At 38.6% G+C, this 13,738-nt stretch overlaps 1 protein-coding gene across 1 annotated transcript in view; it reads left to right on the top strand.

The window, feature by feature from the left end:
* The window catches only part of LOC143155197 (ras-related protein Rap-2a), a 28,854-nt gene extending 26,833 nt beyond the window's left edge, over window positions 1–2,021 (top strand). The window contains exons 3-4 of the mRNA XM_076327639.1: window positions 467–890; window positions 1,695–2,021. Coding sequence (XP_076183754.1) covers window positions 467–890; window positions 1,695–1,994 — 724 coding nt within the window. The 3' untranslated portion in view covers window positions 1,995–2,021. The remainder of the gene's footprint in view (window positions 1–466; window positions 891–1,694) is intronic.
* Window positions 2,022–13,738: the final 11,717 nt, after the last annotated feature.

Below are 13,738 nucleotides of genomic sequence, written 5' to 3' on the forward strand. Positions count from 1 at the left end.
TGTTATCTGGTGCATGCAAAAGTAGCGGAGTAGGTAGAGGCTCTCCGCCACGCCGGAAGAGATATTCTAGGAAGTAATAGTGGCTCGAATTTAGGACAGCCGCGCACAAAACGAGTATTCGATAACGTGTGACGTCGGTGAAAGAGATCGTTAGCGTTCATTGGCGCTATTCTCTTCGCCGGGCTGTTGTCCCCTTAAACGCGGAACACTTCGCCTCTTTTATTTGTACCGTCTGGCCTGATTCGAGCCAGCAACCAACGAAAGGGGGTTACCGGGGAGGAATGCAACGAGATTTCTTTCGCTCGTACCCTTAATTTTGGTTTGTTTCCACGGTACGGCAACACGTGATCGCGATTGAGACAAAGACCCGAACGGTGCATCCATCGACATTTTTTTCCAGCGATTCTACACCCTCCATTGTTCCTGGTTAATCGTTATCCGATCCGTGACACCGATATCGTTTCAGAAACGAGAGACTGTCGGAATCGGACAGCGGCGGTGGAAAACCAGCGGAGAGCTCCATAAGGCACAAGATCGTCGTGATGGGTGCAGCGAAGGTTGGGAAATCGGCGATCATCAATCAATTCCTCTACAACACATTCACGCCGAAGTACAAGCGAACGGTCGAAGAAATGCATCACGGTGATTTCAATGTTTCCGGGATACAGCTCACGCTCGACATCTTGGACACATCCGGCTCGTACGAGTTCCCGGCGATGAGAGATCTCTCGATCAAGTCCGCGGACGCTTTCATCCTCGTTTACGACGTCAACGACGCGAACACGTTCCTCGAGGTGGAGACACTCAAGGCGCAGATCTGCAGCACGAAGGGCGCGGTACCGATCGTCGTCGTCGGCAACAAAGTCGATCTGGTCGATTCGAAGCAAGAGGTAGGTTTTCCTTACACTTTTTTCCAACTGCACAGCGAGATCATAGTTTTTTCCCGATGCATTGCCTCTTCGCGAGCAAGTTTCCCAAGACCGAGCTAGAACGTCCTCGCACACCCGAAATCACGGGACGAAAAGAATTTACCATCATTGAAAACGTTTTTGTAATTTCGTTTACAGTGATTAATAAATATTTATTACTTTCTTCGAGAGTACTATCACTGTTTACCTAGAACATCCTCCTCGCCTTGGCTAAAATCGTTTACTCGAAAGTTAGAGACACTTTCTTTCAATTTTCTCCATCGTTTTCCATCGTTTCATCGAACCACTCTAAAAGGTTAACCTTCAGTAAGAATACTTGTCTACTATTTGTTTTAAAAATTACAATTATCGTTGCGTCAACGATCCTTTTAAACAATCCTCCACATCGTCGATGTTCCTTGAAATCTTGATCGACGAAGTAACTTAAAAGTCGTTTTCCTCAATCTATGCAGTTTCCAGTCACATCGAGCCACTCTAAACGGTTAACCTTCGTTAACAATACTTCTCCACTGTTCATTTTAAAAATTACAATTATCGTTGCGTCAACGATCCTTTCGAACAATCCTACACACCTTCGATGTTCCTTGGTCGATGAAGTGACTTAAAAATCGCTGAAACCGTCCTCGATCGAGAACGGAATCTAAACTCGCCCCACGGGGTTACGTTCTACTTCGATTTCAAGTTGGCGCGAACACGATGAACGAGATCGATCGAAATCAATCGCGTACACGGCTCTCCGCGCTAATAACCTACGGGTCGTTCCAGGTGGATCCCGAGAGCACGAGAGAGCTGGTCACCATGAAATGGGAGAACGGATTCGTGGAGGTTTCGGCGAAGGAGAACACGAACATCTCGCTAGTGTTCAAGGAGTTGCTGATCCAGGCGAAACTAAAGTACAATTTGAGCCCGGCGTTGCGACGACGTCGTCGTCAATCGTTGCCACCGCCCCAGCATTTAAATTCACGCAGCAGCAGCGCTCACGTGCCGTCCCCGGCGCAGCTGCAGTACTTGCAGCAGATCCGCGAACGCTCCGAGTCCAAGAGGAATTCCTGCATTCTCTCGTAAGGAGTCAGTGCTACGTTTTCCGATGATTGGAACCGGGGGATGGGCTCGAGGGTACGAAGAGAGATAGAGAGAACTATGCCCCGATTAATTCCTACCGGTTTCGATCGATATTCCCCGTTCGAGGTTTCGGCTTGTTCAGTGCGGCGGGCCGCGATCGAACGTCCAAAGCGTTCCCCAAAATGGAATTAAACGGTCAGGAACGACCGTGACGGGGGAGAGAAAAAAAAAACGAAGCCAACCTTGCGAGAAACGCGGCAATTTCTTCTTCGATCGTTCGAGAATCAGGGAGACTCGACGTTAAGAACCGGATCGGTATTCCTCTGATCGTATTCCCGCGCGCGATTTAACTTTCTAGATGAACTTTTACTCTGAAGATGGCCTCTATTCGATTGCGAAACAATTTTAAGATTTCGACGGTTCCGCGTACAATAACGTACGAAGAACGTACCGTAACGTTATTCCTCGAGAGCGAACAATCGAGAATTGAATTTATCGTAGAGACTTCACCGAGGGTGTTAGTAAACCTTGTATACGTTCCACGGACGAACGAACACGATGATAAGTTAATGTTCAGCAATTCGATGTGTCTAGCGCGAGTCTACGTACTCGATGTATCTGTTTTTCGCCTTCGACTAAAAGCATGTCCCGAAATTTGTGCTACTTACGCGATCGAAACGATGATCATCGTCGACGTTTGTCGATTCGCGCCGACAGCGACGATCCTCCACTTTGACGAATGTTCTTCTTTTTATGAAAAAAAAATTTTGTTTCGATCTTCTCTCGCGAAGACCAGAGTACTCTTTCCTTTTTACAATGTAGGAAGTATAATGTTACGATACCCTTATTCGACTTGCAGGTTCAATAACTATGAATTGTAACCGATCCAAACGATGTATACTCCGTGTTCGACGAAATTATTCCGAATTATAGAATCGTAGTATCCCATCTTTACACGTTCCAAAGTATCCTATGAAAATATCCTATTTCAGGGTTGTCTCCCACTGCCCAATCCCTAGCGTATTAATCGTTACGAACAGACGCAATATTCGAGAAACATTTTATAAAGTATCTTTGGCTAGTCGATTGAATTTGCATTAAGCAGCCGCCCATATTGCTCCTTGTACCGCACAGTTACACAATTTATTTGAAAAGTACTCTTGACTGTTTCGATCTTGATGCATCGTAACAAACACTACGTTCGTTGCTCGTGAAATAATCGATTTCTAAGGAGAGGTATTGCAAAATGTATATACCGCTCTCCTCTTTACGCGAAATATCGAATTATTTGTCAATTACGATATATATAAATACATATATGTAAAATTATTGTACACGATTGCCTTGCCCCAGCCTGAGTTACTGTAAATACAATAACGTTCGGCTAAAACTAAATACAGCGTACAAAACTCTGTTCGATCGCAGATAGCTTTTTAAATAGTGTTATTGTGCACGATAAATGCTAAAAGGAACCGATCTGTACATTGTAATTTTCGTTAGCACTATTGCACGATGTATAGGAATGGCGATACAGCTATCGATGAATTCTAACAAAACTTTGCGCAACGATTGCTGATTTTAAGATTAGACGCAAAATTTATTATTTTGAATTATTAAACGATATATAACCACGTCGTTTGAAAGAGTGTCATCTTTGTATTAATATACATATATACTATATAAATACTTCGTTATACATACAGATATATATATATATATTCTATTTCGTTAGAATAAATATAGAAAGTCTATGTACATAAATGAAAGAAAAAACATTGTGATGTGGATATCTCGTTTAATCGAAGCCCACATTGGGCATAATTTTACATAAATATACATAACGGGGCGAGCCCGTTATATCTGCGTATTAAATGATTATGAAATGTCGCACATCACGATAAGAGAAGAAAATTTATTTAAATGTGAACCGCGTTCGAGTCGAAGTTTCCCGAAATCTACGTATATAAATCCTTTGCTGAATTATGCATTTACCTGAACTTGCAAACCACATTACTCGGTGTTACTTAGATTTAATGCTGTTTAGATCAATCGACTTAACGAACGAACATCAAAGATGCGAATCTCCAAAATTTAACGTGCAAACACTAGATCTACATTACATGGAACTTGTCGGCCGACACCCTATGCAACTGTGACAATTTCTAGAGTAGTTTCAAATAAAATATAAGGTAATGAAACACTAGTAGAATAAGCCCTGGACTTTGTATCATTGCATTACCAGAAACTAAATAAAAGACGGGTGTCATAGCCAACTTCGACAAAATTTGTATTCGTTTCACTTCCCTGTATCTACATCTGTTCATTCATTCTTATAGATATGAAAGCTTTTTCTATGTTAAAATATCTTTCTTATTCTTCCACATTGAACAACCATTCTACATTCACAGCCAATTAACTCGGTACTACCCGCGACGAATAATTACTGTTCATCGCGAGTGATACCGATTACCAGGTTCATCATTACTACGAGTAGAGACCCGGAGATGGAACTTTGATTCCATCGATCTCCCTCGACACTCAATACAAACGAAATTACCAAACCGAAAAGATGGAAGGAATCGAAGTTCCTTCGATCTCCTCGTTTAATTCTGCCAAGGAATTATATCGGCTTGTTTGGAAAGTCATTTCGTTTTTTTTGGTGAGAAATGAAATACGATTTTTTTAGAGTGTATAAACATTTTACTAAATTATATATTCTCCATTTTGGAAAACGAAATGACTTTAAGAAGAACCTAATATTATCGAACAAAACGAGGTAAAATTGAAAAAGGCGTACCGTGGAGTTGGTCCTACTAGGTCGGTCCCATTTCCTCTCAGTGGGCCCGATTGAAGATGAGGGGGGCCTGACTCACGAGGGATGACAAAGAAAGGGTCTTATCCTGGAATAAATGACTTCCACAAGGATCAGCAAAGATACCTGCCCCTGTGTTCGCAACATGTTCTCTCTGGATGCGGATGTACTAGAAGAGACAGCGACTGACCATTCTGACCAGTTACACGACCGGTCACTTGCTTATGCAACGAGAAGAGGTGACCGGACTGAAGAACCAGGAAGCGAACAAAAATAAGTTAAAGATAAATTATAATTGCTCATAATCACAGATTACTCATACACTTAGATCTAATTTAATATTTTCTTAATAAAATACCGTTAAATACAAACCGTTGTAAACTTCTAGAATTAAATATAGGTAACGCCCTCCTCGATAAAATATCCGAGTAAGGATATACATGGTGACAGGGTGACAGCACTCAATTATAATAATCGATGCTGAACATTTTTGTCGCGTGTCCAGCTCTGCTTTATATTATATATTGATAATTTTACAACGTTTCAAACACAATGTGCATTAATATAAGATTGCAGCCATTGATTTATAGGCCAGATTTGGTTAAATTTTAGTTTCTTGACGACCTCCGGCGAATCCATCATCGTTGTTACAGCTTCGTCGCTGGTCACAGCGATAACCATGCCGATTTACATAATTTATTATATCTGATCGCCTCGTTGGGCTGGGAATCCGTTTTTTACATAATCGAACCGATCGATTTCTTCTGAAACATCGCTCTGCTTCATAATGTTCGATTCTCTCGTTTAACATCTGAAAACCTACGTTGAAAAACATCGGTACATCGAGGAAGCGATCGGCTACGACTTCCTCGAGTAAAGTAAATTGATAAAGACTCAATTCGTCAGAGTTATCGGCCAGTATAAACAAAGATCCATTTGTTTCGTTTCTAGCATCTGCTCATCCCATTGAAGTCTATTTTTCCATCGACACCTGTTTGGTATATCATGGTAATGGGCAGGTGCAGCGTGTTCGATTATTTTATCGTTGTCAATCAATTGTCGACCTATGCGAAGTACATCTTAAACTTTAACATTAAACAGGCTGATGCACACACGTTTCTATTAGAACCGTCGACCTTGAATATGTATTAAAATACTCGTACACGAATGCTCAGAGTCCATACGTACGTTGCGTTTGAGGATTACAGCGCGTTAAATACGTCCCCTTCTTGTCCGCATTAAAGTTCGATCACGAACCTTATGCACTTATGTACTTAATTATGAATTTCGCACGTGTTTGTATAACTGTCGTTTAAATAGAGAAATGTAAAGTATTGTTACGTGTTTTGAGACTAATTCTCGAAACGACATATGTGTAAAAATACAATGGAGCTGCTGAAACTCAATCTTCGAACACAATGGTACATATTTAATGAATAATATTCCGAAAATTCATAAGCTTTAATTCATTTAAAAATCAAACGGTCATAGTACCGCCATCTAGCGTTGGACGACTCGAACTAATTTTTTATCTACGTTTAGCACCCTGGCGTCAAAACGCTCAAGTTTGTCGAGAAATAGTTCCTACTTTTTAATTCTAGATGGCACCACGTAATACTATTACAGATTCCTGTTCACCGATTTTATTTTTTATTACACATATAAATAGTTTTAAACTTTTAAAGCGTATACCACATTAACCGAAGCTTGTACTTGAGCCTCGGCTTCACGATTAACTTTGATTAAAATCTTATTTTTTTAACAAACAAAAAGATACCGTTGAGAAAAGTACAATATTGTTACTCACGTTTTTGCATCTGACTCCACAATATATTATATACACAAAGGAAACGATATTGCAACGATTTGAATTTTATTAGTTGAAATAATTATTAGCATAATCTTCGTTTAAAAGTAACTTACGTCATTTTGGTAAATTATTCTTTGTACACAAAACAATTCTTCGATTAGATCCACACTTCTATTGTAAAACTTTTAAACTATTATTATTCATAATCGTAAAGTATTATTGTAATATATATAATCTAGTATGAAGATTTTTTTCCATTTATGCATATAATATATACTAAAATGAAATTTTTATACCTTCGTAGGAGATTATAGAAATTATTATATATGCACAGAAGAGTTCTAACAACTGCTTGCAAAATCACTTAAACTGATTTTTTTACACATTTAGTACAAGTGGCGCAATCTGTGGCTACTGGGCCAAGTTTGTCAAAGAATAGTTTCTATATAGGCCGCTAGATGCCGAAACAAGGACGATATTTGTATTTTAGTAGGTTTAAATCGCTTTTTTATATAACATATAATTTATTGAAAGATTCAATAAATTACCATGAAGTTTTATGCGATATTGAAAAATTATTCAACGTTACAAGCATATGATAAGAAATGTATCTCACAGACCAGTAATACAGCTTAGATAAAATTCAACGAATTTCCGATAATAGCTTGCGATTACTTAATAAACTTTTTCTGCAAAAATAGTACACGTGGCGCTATCTGTGGCTATTCGGCCAAGTTTGTCGAGGAATAATATCTATTTATGTCACTAGATGGCCAAACTATCACATTCTAGCAGGTATAATCGATACATTATACAAACAAAAAACTAATTGAGAATACTTTAGAAATCTAGGTAGAATTGATTGATGCTATATTTATTCAAGTTTTTATTATTAACATATGTAATGTATATACTTTGTCAATCAACAATATAGAGTCAGAATGTGTTATCAAATTAGAGCATTATTTATGAAGTAAATTACTAGTAAAGTAATTATTAATAAAACACACAGTGATTCGATAATACGAATTGATTCATCCTTAGTGTTTCAATCACTCCAATTACTTGTTTATTTATGTTAAAAAGCTATTCAAAACTGCTAAAATACGAATATAGTCCTTGAGGCGCTATCTAGCAACGCCAGTAGGAATCATTCCTCGACAAACTTGGCTTAATAGCCACAGATTGCGCCACATGTATTATATCAGCAACAAAATTATTTTATTAAATTATTTTGCAAACAATTGTTGAAAATCCTCTGTCACTTGTATAAACTGTGTTATTGGTCCCTTACGTGTACTTTTTACATTAAATTTATTGATAAAATAGTTTTCCAATATAATATAAGAATTAACGATAATTTATGCAATTCTTCAGTTACTATTAATCCTATAGTATGAATTGGTTCATCAGCAGTGCCTCAAATAATCCCATTACCTGTTTCTTTATGTAAAAAAGCGATTTAAAGCTGCTAAAAAGTAAAAATAGCCCTTGTGTCGCCATCTAGCAACATAAGTAGGAATCATTCCTCGACAAACTTGGCCCAGTAGCCACAGATAGCGCCACTAACGAATAAAAAGCTAAAAAAATACGCTATAAACGGTGAAAATTAAAACTAAGTTTACCGTTCGGTACATCATTGAAAACGATTGAAATTTGAATCTGAATCAAGACTTTGCGTGAGGATCAAACACATAATGGAATATTTTGTTTAAATACTACAAATAGAATATTTTTAAAGCTTTAAAAGTATCAGCCACAGGTTGAATGAAACATTGCCTACCCTAGATATACCGATGTAGAATAGAATCGAACTAGATTTGTGGAAATTCTACGAGAAAGACCGCAGCTATTCGCTCATATTATTTTGTATGTAGTTAATAATTGTATTACCCTGCTACCGGTGATACAATTAATAATTAAATACCGAATAATATAGATTGCCCAGGTCTCACCACGTGGAGGTTGCTGCGTATAGAGACCTACCCTATCCCTACCCAACCACCCTCCATTTATGAAGAATTTTTATTTTCAACTTTCCTAATAATCGACTCAACAACGATCGTGTTTAGATCGTTGTTCGAAGAACCAACAACCATTAGAGTTTTCAAAAGAATCTGCCTTGAAAAGGCTAACTATGACTAAAATCGATGCAAAGTGGAGCACAAACCTACCTACTTAAATTCTAATGATTTCTTCCTAAACAAGCGATTGCACTTAATAGTAATATCCTCCCTACATAAAAGCTAATGTTAAATTACCAAAAGAGCCTACCTAACTAAATATCTAATTTCATTCACATCCTACCTAATAGAAATAACTAAAAAAATACGAGGAAACATTATATGTTTCCTTTTTGTTTTGGTGATTGGTGACACGAAGGTTGTCCTGAAATATAAACTGTGGATATTAAATACAATGCCTACCTAACTAAATATCTAATTTCATTCACATCCTACCTAATAGAAATAACTAAAAAAATACGAGGAAACATTATATGTTTCCTTTTTGTTTTGGTGATTGGTTTTACGAAGACTGTCCTGAAATATAAACTGTGGATATTAAATACAATGCCTACCTAATTAAATATCTAATTTCAATCACACCCTACCTAACTAAATATCTAATTTCATTCTTATCCTACCTAACTGAATATCTAATTTAATTCACATCCTACCTAATAGAAATATCTAGAAAAATACAAGGAAACATTATATGTTTCCTTTTTGTTTTGGTGATTGGTGGCACGAAGGTTGCCCTGAAACATAAACTGAGAGATATTAGATACAATGTCATAAGTTTCATCTTTTCTTACTCTTGGCTATATTAAGTTCCATTTTGAACTTCTCACACTCCATTTTCGATTCCTTTACGTTTGTCATTTTTCTTTGCGCTTATCTAAAGTCCCAATTCAAAATATGCACACATAGATACCCTAAAACAAAACTTATTTCATGGATTAGTAGACATAGAAAAAAAAAATCGCTGAAAATGAAATTTGTTAGTAGACATTTCACTGCGCGTACTATTCACGATCGAACAATGTACACATTTTATTTTCACTCGTTCAATTTTATTTTATATATTATTTAACGAGAATGTACCGATTTAAAAATATTTTTAACGTCATTGATATTGGAATAATCATATTTTACCGGATTTGATCTAAATTATTTCTGCATCCAGAAGTAAACGTTAACGACGCGATAATATAGACTCTACTCGAAAATTTATTATCAATACAAACTATCGAATTGCAGCTTGCGTACTTTTTCGGTACGAGTCGTTTAATTTTTCATTAAATTACGCAACGATCGCGAGTCAACTTTGATCGATGCAAGGAACTTCGAATATTTATAAAGTAAATACACTACTTTGTTATACCAATTTTTTCTGTAAATCAACCGCGCTTGCAAAAATAATATATCCCGTAGCAACCCTAGTAACGAATACCCTCTATTGTGGAAGCTAATTTGTTAAATTTATCATCATTGTTTTACTGGCACCGTACCAGAATTATTATACAAATACATTAAATGTGTAATAAATATGTATAATTGGAAAAAATTACATTTCAGTCACGATTCTACGTTTCAGCAGTATTTTCAGTTACAAACGCTCGACTTACGCGACAATTGCAATTTCTTTGCAATATGGTCCACTTCTCAAATATACAAACAAACCCGTGAGTGGACCGTTCTTTTTTCGCAACACTACTTTATTAAATATATAATAATGAGAGAAAAGAAAGATACTCCCGAGAGCAACCAAATAGGTTGCTTTCATATTCGTGAAGTTAACTGATCAAAATATGAAAAAAATTCTCAATAAAAACCGCGCGAGGTGCTTCGTTATTCGTAACGCTAATATATATATTTTGTAAAAAGCAAAATGAAAAGACTCCCGAAAGCAACCACGTTAGGGCGCTTTATAGATAGCTCGCAACGCTAATTGAATACCGTGCACCGATGTGTGTTAAATAATACGCAACGCTAACTTTAATAGTCGAGTGCAGTCATTCCAGACTGCGGGGAATCACCTGTTGGACAGCTGATTCAGCTGTTTCGTGATTCCAACAGTGATTCCAGTGGCAATGTTTTGGGCGTTACGTGAGTCGCAACACTAATTGAAAAAAAACCGCGAACCGTTCGCGTTGTTAATTCAAAGCAACACGATCAATCGATATCGCAACGCTAATTGAAAATACAAATACAACCGCGTTCAGTATTCGTTGTTCGCAACACTAAAGGTAATCGCGATCGGTAAGTACTCATCGAACGCAACGCTATTCTGGAAATAAATGCAATCTGCATTCAGATCTCGCAAAATCGAAAGCAAGCGCGCTCGATATTCCTTCGCAACACTAATTCAAACTACAATTACTATTTGTGTAGCTAATTTGAATCGCGATTGGTATTTGTTCGCAACACTAATTGAAATCGTGACGATTTATCGTCCGTGCGGCTAATTGTAATCGCGATTGGTATTTGTTCGCAACACTGATTCAAACGCGATCCTTTCTCATTCGCAACGCTAACTCAAATCGCGATCATCATTTGTTCGCAACCCTAATTCAAATCGTGACGATTTCTCGTCCATGTATCTAATTGCAATCGCGATTCTTTCTGATTCGCAACGCTAATTCGAACCGTGATCGTTTCTTGTTCGCAACGCTAATTCGAACCGCGAATTGCCCAATATCATTGGGGGATGAGGTGCCACGGCACGCGTGGTACACGCAAGTGTACACGTGCCAAACAAACTAACTACTATACAACTACGTGCGAGTACAGTGACAAAATAGTAATAGCAATGACTTTCCATCCTCGGATGGATACATCCGAAGATGGATAGCCATTCGTTGCAGCCCACTCTTGAGACAATTTGTCTAGGGCCTCTTCGGCTTACAGCCTCTTCTCTCTTCGGGCGGCATTGCCCGATCTGAAGCCCTACGTTTCGCGAAAACCGCGTACAAAACGCGTGCGACCGTGCAAACGATTCAGAAATCGTTGGTCGTGCAATGCACGCGTGAACAAATGGAATTTCGAGCGTTCGTTCGTTTCGAGGCCCTAATTCGACGCGACCGCGTCCGCGAACAATTAAAGCAGAGAAACCCGAAGAATCGAAAGCAACGCTAGATGCAAACGATATTCATCGTTTGCACCAGCTTCGCTATCAATTCTTCGAATCGTCCTACAGGTGCAGGTACGTCACGCGAAAACGCGCCTACCCGAATTGAGAATGCGACGACCTGCCCTGGCCCTACCTACCCGTTCTTAGCACACATACCAGAAGGTAAGTTACCTGACCTACCTAGACCTATATTTAAAAAATTGCAAAAGGCATTCTCTCAAACACAAGCACTCCACGGTTCTCATTCGTAACGCCCGGGTGCAATTAGCCTAACCTAGGGAGGCGTCCCCGGGACGCCTCCGACACCCGAGCTTATCACACATGCACACTCTAAGGGTACATACCAAGTGCCTGAAATTGTCTGACAATGGCTGGCGATCATTGCGTACGTCTACTCGTAACGAGCGTAAGAATTTATCGCGTGGCTCTTTAATGAGAGCAATCGTCGCGTGAACAATTGTCGCGTGAATGTAATAGCAAAAGTTAAGTTAATATAGATAGTTATTATCATTGATAATACGACGTAGTCGTATTACAAGAATACAGAGTATTCTTTGATTCGTAGTCTCTTTGATATATTTTCGCGAAACGACGCAATTCCACAGCCTAACCACACACACGTGTGGAAATTACGTCGTGCACGATACGCCAGCGCATTGTCAGACACACATGTATATTATTATTGTTAATCTTACTGACTAAGAAGTCATCGTGCCCGTTGCCTTCGCTCGAGCAAGTAGCACCTGGGCACTTGAACGAGTTCGGGCAACGAACACGGAAAAATCATGCTGAAAATCCTCAACTAGAAACGTGTGGTTAGCTTAACTAGTATCTAACGAGATAGTATTCTTTCGTTCCGTTAAAATGACTCGACTTTTATTTGTGAAAAATCAAGAGAAAATTGAAAAATCTACTATGCAAAGAAGTTACTCGCAAGAGAATTATTCGTAAGAAAAAATTGATCGAGAAATTCTAAGATAAAATATTTAATAATTGAAAATTTTGAACAACCCTTGGTCGATTTCGTCGTCAAAGTAAATTCTTTCAAAGTTGGGAAATTGTGTACAAGTCTGTTACTTTGACTCGGAAATCTAACCATCGCGAAATGCCTTCTTGTATACGAAATGTAGCATAAAAGCTACGGATAAACGTTAATACACGAATCATGTTCTAACGCGAGACTCGAACAATATATAAGATAATCGAATATTCGACAATATCGTTTTCGCGTAATACTAATCGATAGAATTGCGAAGTCGGAGGGTATCCGACTTCTTCGCTAAATAATTATATCGCGGTATAAAAAACGCGGTATACAAGAAGGCCCTACAACCTCAACTAAGAAATACGTACAAGTAAAACGAGAAATATCTTTGCTCGCGAGTATATGGTAAATATACTCGCGGTCACTGTACTCGCAGAAATCAAGAAATATAAATACAACCGGTCACCCGTGTCGATTCGGACCTTTCGTCCTACGACATGTTTGGGGACCGGAGGAATACAAAATTGCATGCGACTCACCGATCGTAGAACACGAACAGATGAATACCTCGGCAACGTGTCATCGTAGTAGACCCAAGGTGGAGGATCTGTAACAAAAAAAAAACAGAAAACGTGACGATCTGATTCTAAAGTTTCAAAATGGTTTCAATTCTAGTGCTGACAGATAGGTACTTACGTTGTTCGGTGGTGGAGCCCGGCACGATGTCCCAGCCAGATGTCATCGTGGAAGTCTTTGGACCCTGGAACTAAAAAAATCAGAAAACAGATATAGTAAACCGCAAGGGCTGATATGCATGCATTTAAGAACAGTGGCGATAGATACTTACGTTGGTTGCTGGTGGAGGACTGCCCGAGACCCTTCCTGAGTCAATGATGCACCGACTCTAATACCGGTGACGATTCACTTTAGATATTACAAGAAGAAAAAAAATAAAAAAAATAAACTAAATTAGCAACGCGACCGAGTATCAAAGCCGGCGAACAAAA

The sequence above is a fragment of the Ptiloglossa arizonensis genome, chromosome 2 (assembly GCF_051014685.1).
Source record: "Ptiloglossa arizonensis isolate GNS036 chromosome 2, iyPtiAriz1_principal, whole genome shotgun sequence".
Taxonomy (NCBI): Eukaryota; Metazoa; Arthropoda; class Insecta; order Hymenoptera; family Colletidae; genus Ptiloglossa; species Ptiloglossa arizonensis.